General features: G+C 46.1%; 1 protein-coding gene across 28 annotated transcripts in view; it reads right to left on the reverse strand.

The window, feature by feature from the left end:
* DLG2 (discs large MAGUK scaffold protein 2) overlaps nt 1-24,932 on the reverse strand; it is a 1,429,269-nt gene that overhangs the window by 288,359 nt on the left and 1,115,978 nt on the right. For all 28 annotated transcript variants that reach the window (XR_008318273.1, XR_008318272.1, XM_053304274.1 and 25 more), the window contains 2 exons: nt 15,525-15,593; nt 9,960-10,116 (listed from right to left, as the gene is read on the reverse strand). Coding sequence is in view for 26 of the 28 variants with exons in the window: in XM_053304274.1 (XP_053160249.1) it covers nt 9,960-10,116; nt 15,525-15,593 (226 nt within the window). In the remaining 2 variants the exon portion in view is untranslated. The remainder of the gene's footprint in view (nt 1-9,959; nt 10,117-15,524; nt 15,594-24,932) is intronic.

Genomic DNA, 24,932 nt, shown 5'->3' on the forward strand with positions numbered 1-24,932 from the left:
GACAAACCAGCTCAAACCAGTTCAGAGAGGTTTGTGATCAAACCATCGGGGTCACGGTGGACTGGTTCAACTACAAACTGGTTCATGCACACCCCTAGTCACTTCCATGCATGCATCTCTTTTACTAGAGAGGATACTTGTATTATTTCCACTGCCTCAGGATCATCTCTGGTTATTTATTTTATTTTAAAAAGGATTCTTCTTAGGATCAAAAGGTGATGTGGGAGTTCTATGGATGGAACACCTGAGGTTTGTCTGCCTTCCAAAAAATAGCGGCAGAAAGCCTTACTTAGATCATGGCCACTGTGTGTGTGTGTGGGGGGGGGGGGTGTTTAACCCTTCCCCCATTTATTTATTTATTTTTATTTATTTAACACATTTCTATACCGCCCTAACCCAAGGTCTCAGGGCGGTTCACAACAACAAATACTAAAAACAATTTAAAACAAATAATAAACCATCAAAAGTTTAAAAATTTAAAAGTTAAAAAACTAAAAAGTTAAAAAGCTTGGGTAAAAAGATGAGTCTTTAAATCCCTTTTAAAAGCCACTAGAGATGGGGAGACTCTTATTCAATGTTTTGGCTTAAATCACACACACACCCCACAAGCAGCTATGGAGGGAGGAATTATAAAGGCTAACTGCAGTTTCAGGATGATGATTTGGTTTGCATAGGAGTTATACAAAGCTATAGGCTTTATACCAACTCAGTATTGTTTGCACTGACTTGGAGAAGTTTCCATAGTTTCCTGCAAATTATGTATGTCTGAAACTTCCTATCAAACATAGTTTTATAGGAAACTGCCTTATATGGAGTCAGACCATTGGTCCATCTATCTCAGTATTGTCTACACAGTCTCTCTCAGTCCTATCTTGGAGATGCTGCCAGGGAGGGAACTTGGAACCTTCTGCATACAAGCGGGAAGGTGCTCTTCCCAGAGTGGCCCCATCCCCTTAGGGGAATCTCTTACAGTGCTCACACATGTAGTCTCCCATTCAAATGCAAACCTGGGCAGACCCTGCTTAGCAAAGGGAACAATTAATGCTTGCTACCACAAGATCAGCTCTCTAATTTCCCTATTTGGAGATGCTGCCATGGACTGAACCTGAGACCTTCTGCATGCAAAACAGGCCTCTGAGCTTTCCCAAAGGACTGGGCCTATTGTGTAAGAGTAGGCACTCCCTTTCCACCATGCTGTGACGCCAATCCAAATTGGATCCCAGGACTGCTTTTGGAGGAAAGAGAAAGATGTCTGGAGTTGTGGACATGAAATGTTTCATGCCCCATCCCGTGGCAAAATGTTGTTTATATTTTTCAGATTTGGGTCTGATTTAGCAACTGATCCCACTGGAATATGGGCAATATCCAATCATACAATAAGTTCTGTGTGGCTGCATGTAAGACATGCCCAAAATTTATTCAAGCTTTCTCAATGTGAGATTTCAGTTTTCTACCTATGACTCGAAGCTATTGAGGCCGTTCACACAACCGGGCGGGTGGGTAGTGGGAGGGCTGGGTCCAACTTCCCTTCCCTTCAGACAATGCAGTAAATGTTGCTGGGAGCACAGACTGCACTTCCAGATGACCCGCACTGCACCAAGCAGCGCAGATCTCCAGCAGCCAGGACAACACACCCTAGCCTCCAGATATCCCTCAATGCACTGCATGATGAACATGGCGGAAGCAATCAGCCCAAGCAGACACACAATCCCAGCAGCTGGGTTAAGGGAGCACCTGTGGAGGTTGGAGGTTCCAAAACACAGGAAGGCATTCACTCTGGTTCGCTGTCATGCCCTCCCTTCAGCAGTGATTGAAGGCTGTTATAGCAGGATTTCATTTGCAGGGCAAGTATGCCCCCTGTGGTTCAGGGCAGACTGAAACTACCAAGCATGTCCTCCTCCACTGTTGGATCTATCGAAATATTCATGCCTTCCTCATCCTTCCTTTGCTATGCAATTATCCGGGACGTTCAAGCCAATTCGCTGCTTTCTGACTTTAAGCCTGCCATCACATATAGCATTGCCAGGTTTTGTGCAGCAGCGATCAGCATTTGTCGGTGGATGATAGGCAGTGGGTCTTGTCAGCCTTAATCTGAGCCTTGGTGACTCAGGGTGGGATCTACCCTTCCTTCCTTCCTTCCTTCCTTCCTTCCTTCCTTCCTTCCTTCCTTCCTTCCTTGGGGGAAAGGGAGCCATTCCATTTATTTATTTACATCTATGTAAACCACTTTGGGAACTTTTGTTAAAAAGCAGTCCTGTATATACTCGAGTATAAGCCAAAATGTGCTGAAAAAATCAGCCTCGGCTTATACTCAAGTCATCTAGCTGCCCATGCTAAAATGTCCCCCTGTAATAAAGTACCGTACATACTGGTCACAATATACCCCACTGATGTCTCAATTAATGTAATTTTATTGGCATTTATTTTGATTATTGAAACTCACCAGTAGCTGCTGCATTTCCCACCCTAGGCTTATACTCGAGTCAATCAGTTTTTTGGTTTCTTAGGTAAAATTAGGTACCTCGCCTTATATTCGGATCGGCTTATACTCGAGTATATACGGTATATAAATATCTGTTGTATTCATGGAGGCTTGGCTGCTCCCCCTCCTCTGAGACCTTGGGTGGGGGCTCATAGGGATCAGCCAGGGTTGCCCGTCCCACATGGCAGAAGGCCTGGGGTCCTGAGGATCCTGGTCTGGGGTCACCAAAGTATTGCCCTGGGTCTTGCTTGAAGGTTTGGCTTCATAGGGATCTCAATATTGCCCACCAGTGTTTTCAGTGCCTCCAAGGCTGGATACTCTTCCGGGGCAATCTTTCTCTGCCCCCCACAGTAATGACCTCCTCTGGGGTTTGCCCAGGCCCACCTCTGCATCCTCCTCCTGGCCTGACTCGGGGGAATCATCAGAGTCAGACTCCCCCATTGGCTCCTCCTTGGGGGTACCTGGGGGGATTATGACACAATTCATGCTTGCTAACAGAGCTCGCTCCGGGCTCTCCACCCCAAACCTATCTGGGCCATGGGGGCCCTGTAATCTATAGGCACTTTCTTCACACACATTCCTCCTATTATTACCCCATGCCATGCCACCACTCAGATAGTTGGGACACGCTAGTGTATAAAATTTTGGATGAAAAGCAGGATAGAAAAATGTTTAACAAAAATGTGATAACATGATGGTTCATAATATTACGGCAATGTTCTAACCATTGTCTGCACACTCTTGGAAGGCAACAAAATCTGGCTGATGTCTTGACTAAAAAACACCGATGCAACGGGAGAAGCACCAGTGTAGCACTAGGTCTTCTGGAGAGTTTCAGATCATACATATGTCTGGGGAATCTCAGTGGCCTCCCCTTCCCCTAGAAGCCCTCTGGGTCACCTGAAAATGTGTGGCAAATGTGTCCCTGAAGACATGTTTCCGAGTGGTGCAGCAGAGCACTTCCCACTCTGAAGGGGAAGAAGGGGAGGTTTCAGAAATCTGCTGCTGATTGGCAGATTGGATCGGATTGGATCGCTGATTGGTGGATCGGATCTGCTGCTGATAGGCAGATCGCTGATTGGTTGCTACTGCATCAGTTGCAGAGATCTGCCACCAGACGTCTGCAATGACATTGAGTTAGTTGAACTTGTCAGAAGTACTGGGGCTTTGTTAGTCAGGATGTCAGTCACTATCACCAGTAAGCCATGGGAAAATCCTTAGATACTGTTAATTCTGATAGGGCACAAGTGTGGATGGGTCTCCTTCTGCCTGCCTCATGGCGCTGTGACTTCCCTTCCCCTGCAAGCAAGCAGCAATACAGAAAGAAAAATGGCAACTCCAACCCTTAAGCAGGTTAGTATAGCAGCACTGGCCATTTGACCTTCTCGAGTGTTTTTACTGATTGTTCAAATGGCTTACAGGGCAAGTCAGTGTGGCTTGGGGGGATTTTCACATCACTAAAGCTATATGTAATCTCCAGGTTCAGAGGTGGTATATCGCTGAACATCACCTGCTGAGGGGAAGCATCACCAGGGGATGGATATTGCCATCAAGCCCTGCTTACATAAGAACAGCCCTGCTGGATCACGACCAAGGCCTATCTAGTCTCTCTTGGCCTATTTGTTTGTTATTTCTCTGTGTAAACCACCCTGAGCCATTTTTGGAAGGGCGGTATAGAAATCGAATTAATAATAATAATAATAATAATAATAATAATAATAATAATAATAATAATATAACTGTATATAATATAACTGCAGAGGCGTAACTATAGGGGGGGCAGGGGGGGCACATGCCCCGGGCGCCATCTTTTCTGGTCACATGGGGGGCGCCGTCATGACCAATTTTTTAATTTTTTTTTAAATTTTTTGTTAATACAAATGTTTCCTGCTCAGTGCAGCAGTGCTGCAGCAGTCAAGGGAGCGCGTCGGTGCCCCCTTCCCCACGAGCGGTCCCTTCCGTGCCGCCTGTGCCCCCCGCATTGCTTTGCTGGCACCTGGCGGCCAGTCAGTGGCCTGGCTTGGCAGCGGCGGCGGGCGCTTGTGAGGAAAAACCTAAGTATAATGTAGTATGTGGGGGGGGGGCAGGGGGGCGCGGTGGGGGGGGCGACATTTCAGTGCTTGCCCCGGGCGCCGTTTTCCCTAGTTACGCCTCTGTATAACTGTATATAACTGTAGTCTAGAAGAAGGAAAACAAGTTAAAATAATCGACATAGCAATACCAGGGGATAGCAGAATAGAAGAAAAAGAAATAGAAAAAAAAATCACCAAATACAAACATCTACAAATCGAAATTGAAAGGCTGTGGCAGAAAAAGACCCAAATAATCCCAGTGGTAATTGGTGCCCTGGGTGCAGTTCCAAAAGACCTTGAAGAGCACCTCAACACCATAGGGGCCACAGAAATCACCATCAGCCAATTACAAAAAGCAGCTTAACTGGGAACAGCCTATATTCTGACTGTGTAAACAAGAAATAATAATAATAATAATAATAATAATAATAATAATAATAATATACATACATACATACATACATACATACATACATACAGCAGGATGAGGCCCAAGTTCAATAGAGTAAATTCTGGTTCCACAATCTCATGCTGGAACCTCCCTCCTGAATTGATTGATTGATTGATTGATTGATTGATTGATTGATTGCAGGAGGCAGGAAGGGGGAATGATGACACACAATAACATAAGTACAGCCCTACTGGATCAGGCCCAAGGCTTATCTAGTACAGCATCCTGTTCCCTACAGTGGCCTACCAGATGCCTCTGGGAAGCCTACAAGCAAAAGGTGAGGGCATGCCCTTTCTCCTGCTGTTGCTCCCCTGCAACTGGTATTCAGAGGCATCTGGTCTCTGAGGCTGAAGATGGCCTATAGCCACTAGAGGAGTAGCCATTGATAGAGCTGTCCTTGAATTTTTCTAAAGTCCCTCTTAAAGCCATCCAGGCTGGTGGTTGTCTGTCACTACCTCCTGTGGCAGAGAATTCCATAGATTAATTGTGCACTGTGTGACAAAGTACTTCCTTTTGTTGGTGCTACATTTCCTGGCCATCAGTTTCATGGCGTGATGCCTGGTTCTAGTGTTATGTTATGGGCTTCCCAGAAGCAACTGGTTGGCCACTTTGAGACACAGAAAGATGGACTTGGTGGACTTATAATATGACCCAACAGGAACCTTTGTATGTCCTTACGTATTGGCCCTATCCAGCCACAGCACAGCATCCCTCCAGTGGCTGTTGCTGGTGTCAATGTTTTGTTTCTTTTTTAGTTGGCAAGCCCTTTGAGGAAAGGGAACAATTGTATGTATGTATGTATGTATGTATGTATGTATGTATGTATGTATTTGGCTCGAGGTTAAGCCTTCGAGTTAACCGGTTCGAAGTGGATCCAGTTTCAGTTTCGAGCCAGCTCGCACATCCTTATATAAATATTTTCTGTATTCGTGTTCCTACTACAAATAAGTTGCATGAGGTGGAGCCATGACTGGGGTCAAGGGTAGACCTGCTCCCTTCCCCTGATGACTCCAGCTATTGAGAATCAGGCCTGTTCCTGTTTGCACAGTCCTGCCCCGGCTGTTGGCTGACATCCTAACTTGAGCTGCACTTGCTCAACCAACAAAGTTGCACAAATGCAAGAAGATGGCATCGCTACGCTACACTACAAGGTTGTCCAGAATTGCACTCTTGTGCTAGTGCAAAGGTTTCCTGCAAAAGATATGAGGCATGCCATAGGGTATGCACCTTTTGGTGCACACACACATGTTTGCATGAGCGCAGTACTAGTCTGGAGACCAGTAAGCTCCAGATTTAGCACATGTAGTTAGCACAAGAATCCTGTGCTAAGGAAGGGATAGGCATCCTTGGCTCTCTAGCCATTTGAGATGTGAACCAAAATGACTCCATTTTGTTTCCTAGACTCCATTTTAGTTTAGTTAGAAATATTCCTAAGAGGCTTGAACTTTCCAAGACTTGTAGGGGCCCCCGCTTTTGCATTCCTGAATGTATACAGCTTTCACACTCCCCTTGTTCTAATAACAAGGAACAGGGCCTTCGGCCTTGAAGATAAGGGATGAGCCGAGGGGCCATCTCGGATGTAATTAAACTATAGCAAAGTTGGTGTTAAGATTCTCAAAGAACAACAAAAGGCAGGAACAAGGTCACAAATGTCAACTGGGCCTGGATCTTCTCTGCTGTCCATCTAAGTTATCTTTCATGTATCAAATGGCAAAGAGGGTTGGGGGAAGAAAATGCATATGTTAATGTTGGGGTATAAATGCTTGTAACAAACAAAAGACTGGGCTCTCGATTCGGATTCACCCCGATAGCCTTGATTTCTGCAGAAATAAACTTTCAAGCTTTTCCTCTGTGTGTGTGTGTGTGTGATTGGCATTTAACACCACACAGACAAAGAACCTGCTTTTGGTATATCGCCGTGGCTGGGGATGATAGGAGTTGTTGTTCAGCAACAGCTGGAGATCCAAGGTTGCACACCCCTGTCCTAGAACATCATTGCATTGGTAAGGATGTCAGCTTCTGTTTCTTGGCCACACTAAGCAGGGGCTGAAATGTCAGGATCTGGTACGTTAGCATATAGATGCTTTGGGAACTTATTATGCTATGTCTGCAGTGCTCCTTTTTACACCCATCACTCAAAATATGTGCTGCTCCCTGACTGTGCAAATCCTCAAACACGGAAGCATCAGTCCTTAATTCCACGCTATCCATGTACAAATGAAAGAGCAATTATGGTAATGTCACAGACGCTAAATGCAGCAAATGTAGCCAAAGGCTGAACAAAGCTTTTTATAATCCGTCGCAAATTTGAAAAATGAATTGCGGAGCCGCCATCCAATTCATTATGAAGAGAGAGATAACGAGCCTCGCCTCGTTCTTCTGGACTCTTGCATGGCTCCGCCACAGTCAGTAGGTGGCGCACTCGGCCTTTCGTTGCTGAACTGCAGCACCGTGCAAAAGGAAACAGAGCTCAGCCTTCTGATTGCATGAGAAGGACAGAATCCAATTTTCAGCCCAAACCCTTCCTACAACATGCTTCAAGACTCGGCTGCCCATCCTCTGTCCAGCAGGGTGCTAGGATTTGACATGGATTTGATAAAAGCCCTGTTCAGGTGTTGTTAAAAGCATGGATGTTGTACAGCGTCCACAAAAGCACACCACCAAGCCTGCCCCCGCCCCCCGTGTCGATGTACTCCATAGCCTATCCTAACAGCAGCCATGAGGGTAACGCATCTTTTAAAGAAACAAGGAAAATGAACAACAGGAAGGAACTCTTCCCAACTTCCCTTGTGCCACCTATTGTCCGGGACATATAATAATGTTTACACACACCGAGGATATTCTTAATCGAAACGAGGGATGTGCACGAACTGGTTCGGCACCTCCTTTGGGAAGCGCCGAACCGGCTTGTGCGCCCACAGCTGAACCGGTTCGGGGGGCTGTGGAGTGGTTCCCTTTCAAAGCAGGCACCCAGGTCTTCACCGGCTTCACTTCTGCCCCGTCATTTTTCCGGGCGTGGTACTCATTTTACCAAAAGCCGCACACATATGCGGCAGCCATGTGCGTGCCGATGCCATGCGCAGGCTGTAGGGAACAGCACCACAGCCATGTGCAGCCTTTGGTAAAGTGAGTGCTGCACCTGGAATAGTGGCGGGAAAGCAGCGGAGTCGATAAGGACCTGTTTACCTGCTTTTAAAAGGAACCGCTCCCCGCCAGTGCCTGCATAAGTGGCTTGTGCACATCCCTCGTGGAAACCCTTGATTTCTATCTCTACTCAGCCACAAAACGCATGGAGATGTAAGTCAAGTATAAAGGGCCAGGCTGGGCTTAAGAGAGTCAGTGAGGATGCTTTTGGCTTCCAATACCTCAGGTTGGCCAGGATCTTGAAGGAAAGGTGGCAATACGTCTCTGTGTGCAGGATGCAGAGATGCATGGCCTCTTCTCTTCTCAGTATGGTCCTCAGCTGCTGGACCTGGTGATGAAGAAGCCCCTTGCCCTCCCCTCTTGGTGGGCCCTTGACAGCAGCAACTTGCAGGTTACAACCCAAAGTAGGGACAGGGGTTTGAGCAATGAAGCGCCAGGGAGATACTTGGCTCTGCAAAGCAGTCTGGCAGTGTTTTTTGAATGAGCATATGGACTGCGACACACAGCCGTGGTTACAACCACTGTAACCAGAACTGGAGAACTGGTCTGAGAGCTGGAGAGCTGGTCTTGTGGTAGCAACCACGAATTGTCCGTTTCATTAAGCAGGGTCTGCCCTGGTTTGCATTTGAATGGGAGACGTGTGAGCACTGTAAGATATTCCTCATAGGGGTTGGTACCACTCTGGGATGAGCATCTGCATGCTTGCATGCAGAAGGTTCTAAGTTCCCTTTCTGGCATCTCCAGATAGGGAACATAGTCAGACCATTGGTCTAGCTAGCTCAGTATTGTCTTCACAGACTGGCAGCGGCTTCTCCCAGGTTGCAGGCCGGAATCTCTCTCAGCCCTATCTTGGAGATGCTGCCAGGGAGGGAACTTGGAGGGTGACTGCATCCTGCCATTTCTCCCATTTGCCAAGTACCTCCCCATTCAGGGAAGCTTGGAAGGAGGAGACTCTGGGGTCCTGGGTAGAAGACCATGGGGATGGTTTGCACGGTGCCAGGTTTTTCCTCCAGGACTCCCTATAGTTTGGCAATTTCCCTGCAAGCTGGCTCATGAAGGAGCTTATGATTCCACCACTCTAACAAAAGATGACTGGTGGTTAATGCCAGCCCCCTGAGAACTGAACAAAGAGGCACCTTTTAAAGTGGCGATTCTCTTATATTTAGCAGGTCGGATGACTGCAAGCATGAATCGTCCCCTTTGCTAAGCAGGGCTCACCCTGGTACGCATTTGAATGGGAGACTACATTAGTGAGCACTGTAAGATATTCCCCTTAGGGGATGGGGCCGCTCTGGGAAGAACACCTGCATGCTTGCATGCAGAAGGCTCCAAGTTCCCTCCCTGGAATCTCCAAGATACGGCTGTGAGAGACTCCTGCCTTCAGCCTTTGAAGAAGCTGCTGCCAGTCTGGGTAGACAACCCTGAGCTAGTTGGAACAGTGGTCTGACTCAGTATAAGGCAGCTTCCTATCTTCCTAAGGAATTGTCCTTGTCCAGCTCCAGCACAGCGTTCCTTCAGTGGCTGTTGCTGGTGTCTGCCTTTTATTTCCTTTTTGAATGTGAGCCCTTTCGGAGCAGGGAACCATCTTATTTATTACTTATAGTTCTTTGTAAACGGCTTTGAGAACTTTTGTTGAAAAGTGGTATATAAATATTCGCCATGGTCGTAGTGATAGTTGTAGTCCAAACGACTGGGAAACAAAACTGAAAGCAAGCAAGCAAATAAGTAGCACTGAAAAGTCAACATCCAATTTTTGCATTCATATAAAGTAAAGAAGCAACAGCCAGTCCTGGGCTGTGTGCCAACTTACAGATAAAATTTGATCTCCTCTCTGCAGCTCTCCGCTGAGATCAGCCGGTCCACCCGCTAGGATGAAGGATACAAAAATGCCTTCCCCATCTTCTCCTCCTACAATGTTAAAGCCAAGCCCCGTCGAGCCCTTGTGGAGGACAACCTTTCGAGGTTCTCTGCAGAAACAAAACAACATTGCTTATCCATTAAACAGCCCTGGATTGTATATATTCTGTTGAGTAGTTCTTTCCATTTCCTCCTCTGACAATATCACGCTACCACCTGAAAAGCAGTTTGATCAATAAGATATTTGCTTTTGTTCCTAACATGCATTGGTTTCCCTATTGTACTTGCTTACGAAACCTCTCCTGTTTATTCCACTCGCAAAAATTGACCGCACTTTGTTAAATGATGTATCAGGCAGGTGTAATGTGACTCCTCGTTCTCCAGGGGGTAAAAGCCTCGTGTAAGTAAATGGAAGAGACCGTGCATGCACACCAAGCATAAAAGAGTATTGTAGAAGTGGAAAAGAATAAAGTGCAGAAAAGGAGAAGCAAAACTATCAGGAGATTTGAGCACTTTCCCTGTGAAGATATGCAGTAATCTTGGAACTGTTTTGAAAAAAGATGACTAAAGGAAGGCATTTTGTTGATAAAATTATTCATGGGACGAAGAAAGGGAAGGGAGAAAAGTTCTTTTCCTCTTTCATAATATTCTTTTCATGATATGTAATACTGCCTTCAGTGCAAAATGGAAAGGATCTTTGATCCATATGAAAAGCGAAGTTAAAAATCAAACAAACTCAATAAAGTTGCATGCGATACTGTGGCTAAACTGCACACATGGAAAGAAATACAGTGAAGGGACTTTTAAAAAATTAATTACCCATTGAAGGATGGTAGTGAATAAACAAGAAGCCTTTTAAATTGCACTAAGCCACAGTTATCTTCTGATCCAAACTGTAACCAAGCCTTTCTAAACCATGGGAAGAATTTAATATTGATAAATATGGAGCATTACTTTATCTGCAATGTCTCCAGATTTATAATGAACTAAAAGGTCCAATGAAATGCTTGTCTCCTTTGCACTGTAAATACCTGCAGATTAGAGATTTTAGCAGAACCTCAGTATTCACGAGGGTTCCATTCTTCGCGGATATGGAAACTGTGAATACTGAGTCATTGGAGCAATGGGATCGTGGGGGGTTAGGTTCCCAGTCGCCCAAAAATTGCCAACAACAACAACAACAACAAAAATGGGTGAAAGTGTTTAAAAGGACAAAATAAAGTGCCCTACCATGATAGTTGGGCCTCCCACGATCCAGCAATGACACCCCCCCCGCCACCAGAAGTCAGAAATAGTCCCTTTTAAAGCATTTTTCTGTGATTTTTTAATGGGGGAGGGGGGTTTCAAGTAAATGAGCTACAAAATGGCTTCGCTTCACAAAATGGCCACCGGAAATGACCTTCATGGTCATTTCGGGCTGCTCTGAGCTCCGAATGTGTGGAATTAAACCCTTGTGGCCCGGTTTGTTTACACATATGCCAAGGTCGGGTGTTAATCACCCGACCATGGATGGTGGATCCACATATAGTGAGGTCCACCTGTTCATATTAAAATTTAAAAGGCAGGGGCTGACATGGTGAGGAAAATTACTCAAAGAAGTCCAACAGAAATTAAAAGAACAAGTTAGACAATGGGGCGATTCTCACGACCAACAAAAATTGGGCTAGGAGAGCCTAGCCTGATTTTTGTTGGTCGTAAGAACCACCGGGCTCGCAGCCAAGTCCGGTGGTTCTTGAGCGGGTAACCCGCTCGAGAACCCCTGCTAAAAAGCAGGTTTGCGGAGAGAGCGCTCCAGCAAACCTGCTTTTTAGGCTCGTGAGTAGCCACAGCACGGCTTTGTGGCGCGCCTGCTCATGAGTAGACCCCCGGCCGGGAGGCTTAAAAGCAGCCTCTGAGCTTGGGGGTCTCCCCGGTATGCCCTGCGCACTCGCGCAGGGCATACCGGGGCTTGCGGGGGCCACGCGGCCCCCACTCCCCCCACCCCCACTGGCTCCGTCTCGGAGTTGGCCATCATGTAGGCGGCTGATCCAGCCACCCAGGGCTCCCTGGGCGCTCGTCTGCAGGGAAAGTGGGCTTAGCCCACTCTCCCCGCAGTTCTAACAAAAGCGGGTCTCCCGGATCGTGAGACCCGCCTCAGTGTCTTTGGCCGTTGTGGCTGGGGATTAAAGGAGTTGATGTCCAACAATATCCCTGCACTAAGGAATATCTTGTTGTCCTGATTAATATTCCAGGAGCACAGACTTCCAATAGGTATCTGCAACCTTCCAGCTAAGTAACTGTCTACACCAGAAGTTCCCAACCCGGAGTCCTCCAGATGTTGCTGAACTACAATTCCCATCATCCCCAGCTACAATTTATATTGGCTGGGGATGATAGGAGCTGTAGTTTAGCAACATCTGGAGGGCCACAGCTTGGGAATCCCTGTTGGAAACTATGCAGGGAGACCATGTTTAGCGGAGGCCTCTGCCTGATATGCAACTTTCTTATAGGCAGCGGCTGACATCCAAAAGAATGACACGCTTGCCAAACAAACTCAGCTGAGCCAGGGCAGAAAGATGGCGTTACAAAGTCACGGAAATGCTCAAAACTGCACTCTTGTGCTACTGTGGAAAAGGTCCCTGTAGAACGTATGAGGCATGCCACAGGGTGCAGAGGTGCAAGGATGCTTGTGCTAGGATGCAACACTGGTCTGGAACACAAGCTCCAGATTTTGTGAAACTGGTGAGTGCAACAGCCTCGCACTAGCACAAACAGGGGAGGGTGGCAGAGACTGGGGTGGGGAGGTGTAGTATACCTTACGTAGGGACATAGCAGGTCAAATATACCGAGTCAAACCATAGGCCCATCTAGCTCAGTGTTGTCTACACTGACTGGCAGCGGCTTCTCCAGGGTTGCAGGTAGGAGTCTCTTCCAGCCCTATCTTGGAGATGCTGCCAGGGAAGGAACTTGGAACCTTCTGCCTGCAGCATGCAGATGCTCTTCCAAGAGCGGCCTCATCTCCTAAGTGGAATCTCTTACAAGTGCTCACACATGTAGTCTCCCATCCAAATACAAACCAGGGTGGACTTTGCTTAGCAAAGGGGACAATTCATGCTTGCCACCACAAGACCAGCTCTCCTCCCACAATGCTTTGTGAACGCTCTCGCCACCACTCAGCATCCTCTGTGGCCAACCAGTAGCATACCCTGCTGCCCGCACTCAGCTAGCCACCACCACTAGCCATTTGATGGTTCAGCATGGCAAGTTTTTTCTGAACTGACCTGTACCATCACGCATGCACATTGGCCAGCTGAGTGGTGGTGGCAGGGTGCAGGGCTGGTTGGCCATGCGGGAGTTTCTACCAAGCATTGAAGTTCTGCTCTGCCTTCCTGTCTGCCCCCAAATCCAGCCTCCAGCAGCTGACACTCAGCACAACAGCTGAGTTCATTCATTCATACATACATACATTCATTCATTCATTCATTCATTCAATGAAAACCTGGAACTATTTAAACCTGGAGAGCTGGTCTTGTGGTAGTAAGCATGACTTGACCCCTTAGCTAAGCAGGGTCCGCCCTGGTTGCATTTGAATGGGAGACTAGAAGTGTGAGCACTGTAAGATATTCCCCTTAGGGGATGGAGCCACTCTGGGAAGAGCAGAAGGTCCCAAGTTCCTTCCCTGGCATCTCCAAGATAGGGCTGAGAGAGATTCCTGCCTGCCACCTTGGAGAAGCCTCTGCCAGTCTGTGAAGACAATACTGAGCTAGATAGACCAATGGTCTTACTCAGTATATAGCAGCTTCCTATGTTCCTGTTTGAGAACCTTTGTTGAAAAGCAGTATATAAACATTTGTATTGGTAGTGTAAGATCCTGAGAAAATGTAAGCTCCTCAAAACTGCGGAAAGATAGCCTATCAACCTCTAGGTGTAATGTGTAATTCACACAATCACACAATTCACACAATTGTGTTATTCACACAATCAAAAAGTGTATTCTACCCAGGTCTGAGAGCTGGGCGTGTTCCCAATTTTCGGTTGTGTGGAAGAAAGGTAGCAGGAAAACCTGGGTAGCTTGCTCCCTTGCTTCCTTATAAGGACACTGCCATATACCACACACCTTGCTTCCACACAATCACCTCTACCTAGGTTGTCCACACAACCAAAAACTGGGAGCACATGCAGCTCCCAAACCCGGGTAGAACACAATTTTTGATTATGTGAATGACCTCAAACTCTTCAAAACAGCAGAGGAAGCCATAAGAACTGAGCACATTGTAATCTTAAGCAAAGCCTTGTCTTCGTTCAACCAGCAGGGGACGCTGACAGTGTAGGAATCTAAAAGGCACGCTCCAACTATCAGATTAATGCCTTCCCAGAGTTCAATACATTAGATTCCTCTCTCTTTTCTTTGTACCAGTATTTTGATTTGTCACTACACTCAGAGGGTTCTTTTGGGTTGTTTTTTCGCCCCGGAGTTAGGGAGGCTTGGAATGAAGTTTCTTTAGAAGCTGCAAGCATATGCAGCATCCCATATTGCTCATGTAATGCTTCCTGAAACTCAGGGATAACAGCTCGGACATGAGATAGGAAGGGAGCTAAAATTCTAAACACAAAGGTTCACCAGGAGGTTCTATGCACCAAGATCCATAGACATTAATGAGAGTTGCCCCATTATGCTGCCCCATGAATGGGAGCTTACCCCATGAAATTTTCATGTGGCAAGCACAGGAGAAATTCTGATGGAATGGGCTCAGTGTTCCCCGTAACAGGGATTTCCAGATGTTTCTGACTACAAATCCCATCACTCCCAGTTGCAACGGCCTTTGGCTGGGGGTTATGGGATTTGTAGTCAACAATATCTGGGAATCTCTGTCAGAGGGAACACTGGATGGCCCCAAAGAAGATAAGTGAAGACAGGAAGAAGGAAGAGGACATCCCTAGAAACCAGGGGTTCCCAACCTGTCTCCAGATTTTGTTGAATGACAACTCCCATCATCCAGTGCCACAATGGTTTTTGGCCATTGTGGCTGGGGATGATGGGAATTGTAGTCCAGCAACATCTGGGGATCTAAACTCCTGCTAGAAACCATAGTAGTAGTAATCTTTATTTCGGTCAAAGACCAAATATAATAATTAGCTATAAACTATATAGTTTGATATACAGTTTTCAAAATGTGTATAATGGAGATAGAGACAGAGATGGCGGGTGTGCACGGGTGGCTGGCTTGCTCAGTAGGATACACCCTATTTCTAATTCCTTCCGGCCTTTTCCTCCAGTGCAGTTTTACATCCACTAGCTGACACCCAGAGCAAGGATACACCAATGCAGTGAGAGAGCAGACTAACAGAACTTCCCAAAAGACTACACTGGTGCAGTGGGGAAGCAGCCATCTTTGATGCCCTCCTCTTCTCCAAGAAGCCCTCTGTGCCATGTGAAAATATGTCCCCGAGGGTTGTGCAGGGTTGTGTGCTGTATAAATAAAACACGGCACCAATGTCAAGCAGTCATAGTCCAAGCAAAACAATGACTCCCTCTTACCCTTCTATAGAAATGCTCCGTTGTATGTTCACGGTGGGTGTCCGGGTTACTGTGCTATGCTGGGAGTGACTGCATGAATAAAAGAAAGAAAGGAAGAAAGAAAGAATTAATAAAAAACCATCAGGATCTTCTGCTCACGGATCCTCTTGGCCTTTTCGTAGCAAGAGCTTTAGGAAAACCCAAAATAGCATGTAGGTCTGGTGGCCAAAGCGGCAATATGCACACCTGGGGGAGAAATATGCACACAATAGATGATTACCATTGGAGGTGTTCACTGTAGCAGTTTACACTGCCAAAGTGACAAGCCGCTCTTTAAATCAAACAGTGATTTGTCTTTCAGGCAGTGGGCATGGTTGTCGTATGTACAGACAAATAAACCGTAAACAAATAAATAAACAAACAATCCAACTTGTGTGCACATTTCTCCCTCTGTGCATGCACAGGGCTCCCTGGGGTCCTGGCCTAGAATGTATTTAAGTCACTCCAATTTGTGCATAAGGAGGTTCCCCTCCTTTACAGCACCGTTCCATTCTCGGTTCTGCCACCTCTTCTAGTTGTGGCACCAGGACTACCATAATATCTCAGTCTGTGGAAGGGCAGCAGCTTGAGTGGCTGACTAAAGATGTGCATGAAACGCTGTGTGCGTATCCCAAAGGGTAGGGAGGGGTTCCTTGAAAAGGAGGCAGGCAGGTCGTACCTGCTAGTCCGGTGAGCCGACGCCGACGCCCTGCCCCATCCTGGCACTGTCATTCATTAAATCCCATTTGCAAGCAGCTGCTGCACTGCTGTCCCCCTTTAAAGAGCCACACTGTGCCGATGGGATAGTGCTCCCAGCAGCCATTGCACAGCTCCCAGCAGCCCTTGTGAAACGTCGGCATGCAAATAGCATGCAAGTTGGATTTAACAAATACAGTGCCACAATGGGGTGGCCTGGGGCAGCAGCGGCTCACTGGAGGAACAGGTACGACATGCCTGCCTCTTTTTAAAGTAATCCCGCACCCCGTGCTGAAACCTTTCGGCTGCAGGAGGCCGAATCGTTTTGGCGCTTCCCTACGGCGGACCATGTCAGTGCAACCTTGTGGATGGCACTGCTAGACCTGAAACAGCCATCATTGCAGAAGATGGAGGATTCACAGCTGGACAACTGGGCTTCCATAGAGTCCTAGCCAAATGGCATGCCCTCAGAGGGCCCCATATGCTCCCTGAAGTGAGCACATAGGATTTACTGGCTCTGTGAATCCAGTAAGGTAATTAAGGGCGTCCTTAGTGTTGTGTCAAGGACAGGAGAGACCAGAAACATTTTTATATGTACAGTCCTTTAGGACAGAATTCTCAACCTCAGATCCCTGGATGTTGTTGGACTACACCTCCCATCATCCTCAATCACAATAACCAAAGGCCATTGTGACTGGGGATGATGGGAATTGCAGTTCAATGGCACCTGGGGACCCAAGGTTGGGAACCACCACTCTAGGAAATGGCCCATGCATTAAATGACATCTGGATGCCCCTGACGCTGAAGACAATGGAATGTTGGCTCACGGGATTTTGGCCCACAGCCAATCACTTCAGGATGGAGCCCCGTGTGCCCATCAAAGTGCACATGGGCATAAGCTACCCCTTTCATTTCAATGGAGGGATGTGTAGCTAGAGCTGCCTATCCACTGAATTGAATGAGACAACTTCTGTAGGAAGGAGGTCTGCACTGGAGACCCCACACCCACTGACTGACTGGCTGTAAAAAAACCATGTTTTGAGATTGGTGCAAAGAGTGTACACAAAATCTGACAAGAACCATCAGACAGGATTGCCTAGATGATTAAAAATGCCGACCCATTGTGCAGCAGCTGTGAAAAAGGCCAATTCCGTTCTTGGAATAATTAGGAAGGGGATTGAAAATAAAACGGCTAATATCATAATACCCTTATACAAATCTATGGTGTGGCCACATTTGAAGTACTGGGTACAGTTCTGGTCACCATATCCCCTGAAGGACATTATAGGACTTGAGAGGGTGCAGAAGAGGGCAACCAAGATGACCAGGGGTCTAGAGCACCTTCCTTATGGGACAAGGCTACAACACCTGTGGCTTTTAGTTCAGAAAAAAGATGACGAAGGAGAGACATGATAGAGGTCTATAAAATTATGCATGGTGTGGAGAGAGAATTTTTTCTCCCTCTCTCACAACTGATTGCCAAGAAATTTAGGACCGACAAAAGGAAGTACTTTTTGATGCATTATTAACCAATGGAATTCTCTCCAGAGGATGTGGTGACAGCCACCAGCCTGGATGACTTTAAGAAGAGCTTAGATAAATTCATGGAGGACAAGTCTATCAGTGGCTACTATTCTGAGGGCTGTAGGCCACCTCCAGCCTCAGAGGCAGGATGCCTCTAAATACCAGTTGCAGGGGAGCAACAGCAGAAGAGAGGGCATTTCTCAGCTCTTGCCTGTGGGCTTCCCAGAAGCATCTGGTGGACCACTGTGTGAAATGGGATGCTGGACTAGATAGGCCTTGGGCCTGATCCATCTGGGCTGTTCTTACGTTAAAATTAAAATGGTTTGTTTCCGTTTTCCCGCCAGTACAGATGGCTTTGACAAGTTAATTGAATGGAACAGAAAACAGAAAGTGGGCCAATGAGATGGAGCTGGCAGTTAACACAGAGCCTTTGACGCAAGGCATGTCAAACACATTTCATTGCCGTGACCCTGCTGGGAAAACCAGCAATGTCTGGCTGACGTCTTGACAATGCTTTGAAAAGGAACACCTTTAGGACTCCTTTTCTGCCTGGGGAAAGACAGAGAAAGGCTACCAAATGATGCAGGCTGTAGCATGACTAAGAAAAGGAAAAACACTCTAGAATTTCCACCCGTCTTATGCAGCGGAAGAAGCATGTTAACAATTTAAACAGAACACACCACATCGGCAATGAACAGACACAGGTAACATGCACAACATAGGCCTGACTGTGACACTGATTAGTGATGAACAACACAACTCTTTCCACACATGCATAACATAATTTTTGAAAATTATTTTACACAAATCAATTTTGTTATCTTTGGAGGCCCCGCTCTGGGGCAGCAGTGGACATTGAATGATTCCACCCCCCCAGGAAAGAGCAGCAAGGTTAACCTTAACCTTCATAGCAACGCCCCACCATTTTTTGAAGTTTTGATTTACTTTTTACAGAACTATGATCTTTTGGATGATGTCTGCACTCCCTTTCTCCGGAACTACTGTGTGCATCTGAGCCTTCTCAGAGTAGGGCATCGCATGGACTGTATACTGTATCACTGTAACGAAAACAAGACTGTAGGGCTGTTATGCAAAGCTGAATACTGTATTCTGTTAGGGCAAATGTTGACTGAGGGTGAACACAAAGATTCAGTTCTGATGTTGTGTGAGCCTTCCCTCCTTCCTTTTGGTTTATGTACACTAGATTTTGCTTGAAGATTAGTTTATGTACATTAGACTGTGACTCCTTGTGGGACATCCATCTTCTTTATGTTATAAGATCCAACCTACTTACTTACTTACTTACTCATTCATTCATTCATTCATTCATTTCACTATGTAAACTGCTTTGGGAACTTTTGTTGAAAAAGTGGGATATGAATATTCGCAGTAGTTTATTTATTTATTAGAAACATTGAATATATAGCCCACTCTGAAGACTCCGGGCGGTGCACAAAAACATGCAAAACAAGACATTAAAAATTACATTCTAAATTAAAAATTAAAGTAACTAACACAAAAGAAAAAAACAAATAGGTAAACTACAGGGCAAAAGCCTGGCGAAAAAGAAAAGTATTCAATAGAGATTTTAAAATCAGCAAGGAAGGGGCTAAACGAATCTGAAGAGAGTTCCAAAGAAGTGGGGCAGCAACCGAAAAGTTAGTACCATTACTCATTGGGTTATTTCATCGTGTATGTTCGTCTTTTACCAATCTACCATTCTCTTTCTACTGATATCATAATACATCCAATTATCTACTAGGTACTTTATTTATTTATTTATTTATTTATTTATTTGCAGCGGGCTGGGGGGAGTCCTGTATTTTGGTACCTACCCTTCTTATTCTCTGTATTCTGACTGGGCTTGGATAGGGCCAGTTGCTCTACCCCTACTAAATATCAGAGAATCACCACTTTAAAAGGTGTCTCTTTGCTTAGTTAGCAGCAATAACTCATAACTATTTTATTGATTTATTTACATTTTTCTGTGTAAACTGCTCTAAGAACTTTGGTTGAAAAGCAGAATATAAATATTCACAGTGATAGTAGTAGTTCAACATCTATATTACCAACACACTATTATATATACATTATATTCAGAATGACTCATGTAACCTGTGCAATAATGGGGAGCATTTAAGGCTTCTTCTGCAGGTTAAAGAGGCGATGAAGAGATAAATTTAAGGTATGAATGGCTGAGAATATGCACATTCAGACCACGTGAAACACAGCACTCTTAACTGCAGGCAGAAAGAAACAAAAGAGAAGCTCCAGGGGAGAAAGGAATAAAGGAGGAAATAATGGATGGAAAGAAAATGAGAACAGAAGATTGTTTTCTATTGAATTAGATAACATAACTATCTCTGACAACTTTTTAAAAGTCTCTAAAGACACATTTATTCACCCAAGCTTTTTGCCTAAACTTGTGGTTTTAAATTGTTTCAAGGTTTTAGTTTCTGTTTTAATTTGTTTTGTGTTGCTTTGAGCCACCCAGAGATGGAGGTTTGGGATGGTATACAAATATAATAAATATATAAAATAAAAAATACATATTCAGAAATTAAACCCCATTACAAACACAAGGAAAAGTCATGATTTCATCTTTGTACTCTGCCACAGAAGAAAGAAACCCAAAAGCACATGCAGGTGATATTCCCAGAGTCCCTTCTGGACTTGTGAGCCTCTCAAATAAAGCAAGAGACCCTAAGCTCAGCCTTCCTTGTTAAAGGTTTGGTTAAAAAGTTTTTGTGAAGTTTTGCCACAAAGGAAACTGTATCCTGAAGAGCCATTGTTAGTATCATTGGCCGCATGTGCACATAACGGGAGACCCATGGTTCACTTACCATTACGTCCGAACATGTGCAATGCTGGCCCCGTCCATAGCGCAACCCAAGGTTGCGCTGATGAGACTCTAACTTGAACCCTCAGTTTGTAGTGAGTTTTGCTGCTCCAAACTGAGGGTCCAAGGAGCCTCTGCTCCATCCAAATGCAGCGCCGGAGGCTGCATTCGGCCGGACTGGAGTTGAGGGAGGAAGCTCCTCCCTCTCTCCCTCCCTGATTGGCTGTGCAGGTTGTCCTTCAAGCAAGGAGGAAGCCTGCACAGCCAGCTCCCTGAGTGCAGAGAGTCTTGCTGAGTGCAGAGAGGATGCTCTCTCGTACATTCAAATACAGACGGGAGTGTGGGGGAAGCGGGGTACGGAACTGCGGGGCCATTGGAACCACGATTCACCATTACATGCGAATGCAGCCAGTGTTTAAATGTATTAATCACCTTTGCTCAGAAAACTATAGGGCTGGATTGGATGGTGCTAATCCAATCCAGTGCATGGAGGGAAGGGGGAGCACAATCACCTCCTCTACTTCAATGTCCCTGCACATTCCTGCAGGGAAAGAATGTCCAAATAATATCTATGTGTATAGAATCCAATGCATGTAAATGAAAGTTACGCGGTCAATTCCCTCTAAAAACAAAATCCGGTAAACAGCCATGTGATTTTAGCCCATGCAAGAAGCCTATATAGGACATCCTTTTATTCATGGGTATTCTGTTCCTGCTTATTTCCATGGAGAATGAAAACTCAAAAAAATCAACCTTAACCCTATAGGAATTGGGGGGTTAAGTTCCTAAGCACTCCAGAAAATCACAAGAAAGAGGGGAGGGGGGCAGAAATAAGCTTCCTCTCCAGCTCTTCAGCAATGCCCCCAACCCACCCAACCCAATCCTCTGATTTTCATTATTTTCTCTTTTGTTTATAAAAAAGAGTCACAAAATGGCTCTGCACCTGCAGCAGGAAATGATGTCGAAAGTAATTTCCGGCCACTCAGGAATTGCGGGTGACCTGACCATGCAAAAGCCCATTGGGCATGTGCAACAGCCTCCAAAATGGCCACCACATTGGAGGGTAGGCTTGGAACATGCTTAACACCAACTGAACTGGGCAATTTGGGTATAAACATAGGCCACTGGGAGAAGGGGGTACCTCCAGAGAGCCCCCCACAGCTGCGGCAGTGTCCTCCAACAGGAGGGAGTAAATTAAAAAAAAATTAATCATGAACCCCACCCCTCCAAACCAGGTGGGGTTCAGGGGATGTCAAAACTGAACATGCCCAGTCCGGTTCGAGTCCAGTCTGGACTCGAACCGTACTGGGCAACCCAGTTTTGTGCACACCCCTACTAAGCAGTATCAATGCACAGCCTACAACATTGCAAATAGCAGGTCCCCTCTCCTAAAGAGGTACATGGATGGGGCTGGTCCCTCTGATACTCTGTTACCCGAGACCCCCCACTGCCTCATTTCCAATTCTGCCTTGACCACAATCTGGCTGCGGGTAGAATAAGAAGAGAGACTGCATAGCAACCCCTGTAGACTGCGGTGTGCATGGAACTGTTCCAGGCATTTTCCTTCAAGTCCAAACCAGACTCGAACCGAGCTGCCCAGTCCACGTATTGGTTCTGCCCAACCGGCCAGTGGTTCAGTTCATGCCTAGAACTAGGGTCAAACTGGTTCGACCCTGGTTCTAGTGCTTGTTAAGGGGGATCTAGTAAGTATGCAAGGAGGTTACTCTAATGGCTTCTGCGCGTGTGCGGAAGCTGGACCTGAGATGATGGAGGGGGAGTGCTGGCAGGGCCTAGGGGAGCCATCAACATTCCACCACTGCCTCCGAGGAGCTGTGCCGCCGCTGCAGTGGATAAGGTGACCTCCACTTGCCCTTTTAAAACCCTGTAGGGTTCCCCTGGTGCTTGTAAAGGGGAATCCATACCAGATTCACCTTTACAAGCACTAGAAATAGTCAAACCGGGCCAAACCGGTTTGATCCAAGCTGGGCCTGGTTCAGCTCAAGCTCAGACTTTCCCCCCCGCCTTTTGGAGGGCTGGTCTGGTTCAAGCTTGATCTGGTCAAACTGGGCTGGTTTGACTCAAACTCCAGTTCAACTCAAACTGGTTTGCACAGCTCTAATTGGGGAATGCACCTTCCACCTTGTGGCACTAGAGATCACAAGTCAACTTCATTTTTTCAACTGTTTACCAGTGATGGTCCCTGTTTGCTGGTACCTCTTCTTAATAAATCATTATTCCTCTGTTTGCATTTTGCAGAGGTCTTGTTAACGTGTTCCTGTGAGTTGCTGTCATTCCTTGGAATTTAGCTCCTTCTTCTGTCCTCTTGTAATTAAATCTCTCAGGCAGTGCATCATCTTTTATTTAGTGTGCATGCATTTAAACATGCCCCCATGCATTAACACTAAGGCATCATGCAATGCACTCTCAGGTGAGGCTCACTTTGGAATGCTGAAAACATGGTAGAAAATTATGGTTTCCACATATATCATCAGCCACAACAAACACTGAACTGACATTCAGACCAACACCGCACTAGTACAAAGATGTTGCACGAGTGCAAGGATTTTGCATTAGCTAGTGTCACTAAGTTTGGAGCTTGCTTTCCAGACTAGTGTTGCACTGCTGTCCTTTCACAAACTGTGGCACGCCTCCTGCTCTGAAACCTCCTCCTTGGTCCATATATGTTGCAGGGAATGATGCAAACCTATCTGCTCTCCTTGTTGCAACATGAACCAAGAGCACAAGAGACTGGATAACTCTGATAGGAACATCGGAAATTGTCATATACCAAGTCAGACCAACTAGCTCAGTATTGTCCACACAGACTGGCAGCAGCTTCTCCAGGGCTGCAGGCAGGAATCAGCTCTGTCCTGGATGCTGCCAGGGAGGGAACTTGGAACCTTCTGCATGCAAGCAGGCAGGTGCTTTCACCATATCAGCCCCATCCCCTAGGGGAATATCTTACAGTGCTCACAAATGTAGCCTCCCATCCAAATGCAAACCAAGGTTGATCCTGCTTAGCAAAGGTGACAAATCATGCTTGCTACCACAAGACCAGTTCCTCTCTTATGTTCTGAGCTTCACAACCTTTTTGTCTGGGTGCATCTTTGTTCATTGAACTAATGCAATGGTAGTCTGGATGTTAACCACCACATTGGTTTTAAACCAGTGCCGGACAGGCTATCATAACATAAAGCACTACAGCAGATAGAGTAGAGCCTTCAGCGTAGGGTTTCCAAACATCTGCGATTGACCTGGAATCTCCAGGAATCAACATTCATCTCCAGGTGATTGCTGAAAGCAATTCTGGGGATTTGATATTGCAAACAATAGTGGGGGGGAGAACTGAAAAAGAAAAGAAAAGAAATTCCAGGAATAACTTCAGTTAGAATTCATCACTCTGCTTCAGCAGTGTGCAGTAGTGGTGGATGGGGTGTTTGAGTTGGCTCGGCTTGATGGGTTCGGGGCCTCTGGTTTGACTCTCTTAAGTTCAAGTTGGCCTGGCTTGTTTCGACAAGTTTGAATCAAACTGGGTCCGGTTCGAGCCGAGCCACCTTGGAACTCTACTGGTAAAGCGGAATCTAGTGAGGATTCCCCTTTACCGGTAAAGGGAGGGAGGCAGGGGGGCTTCTCTAAAGGTAGATTGAGCCAGGAGGGGAGTTTAAAAGTACCTTGAAAGTGAGTCCGGCGCCAAACTGAGCCAGCTTTTCTGGTTTTGTGCACATCTCTAATGGTGGAGGCATTTAAAACTGAGTTGTTACAAGCCTGTCCCTATTTTCACATGTGAAATGATATGTAGTTTAAGGTACTTGCTGCACAGCTAAACAATGGAGGACATATGGAGCATGAATGCAAAAGTGCAGTGAGAGAGCAGCCTAACAGAATTTCCTAACTGCCCTGGTCTAGCGGGGAAGCAGCAATGTTTGATGCTCGCTCTTTCCCCATGAAGCCTTATGCACCACCTCAAAATATGTCCCCGATGGCTGCACAACCTTCAGGGACATATTTTCAGGTGGTATAGAGGGCTTCCTGGGGAAGAGGGCATCAACACTTGCTGCTTTCCTACTGCACCGATGCAGCTAGTTGGGAAGTTCTGTTCAACTATTCTGTCGCTGCACTGGTGCATCTTTGCTCTGTATGTCAGCCAGCATGAAGTTACACATGCTACTGAGGGGCTCAACAGTTACTCCTAGGCAATGAAGCTGAATAGAGAAGGGAGATGTTCAGCAGGTACATCTTTCTGCATCATCATAGCACTATGCCAGAAAAGGAAGCCTGTTGAATGTCTCCACAGAACACTGCTAGTAAAGGCATCAGACTCCTTTGTACT

This window comes from Hemicordylus capensis, chromosome 3 (assembly GCF_027244095.1).
Source record: "Hemicordylus capensis ecotype Gifberg chromosome 3, rHemCap1.1.pri, whole genome shotgun sequence".
Lineage (NCBI taxonomy): Eukaryota > Metazoa > Chordata > Lepidosauria > Squamata > Cordylidae > Hemicordylus > Hemicordylus capensis.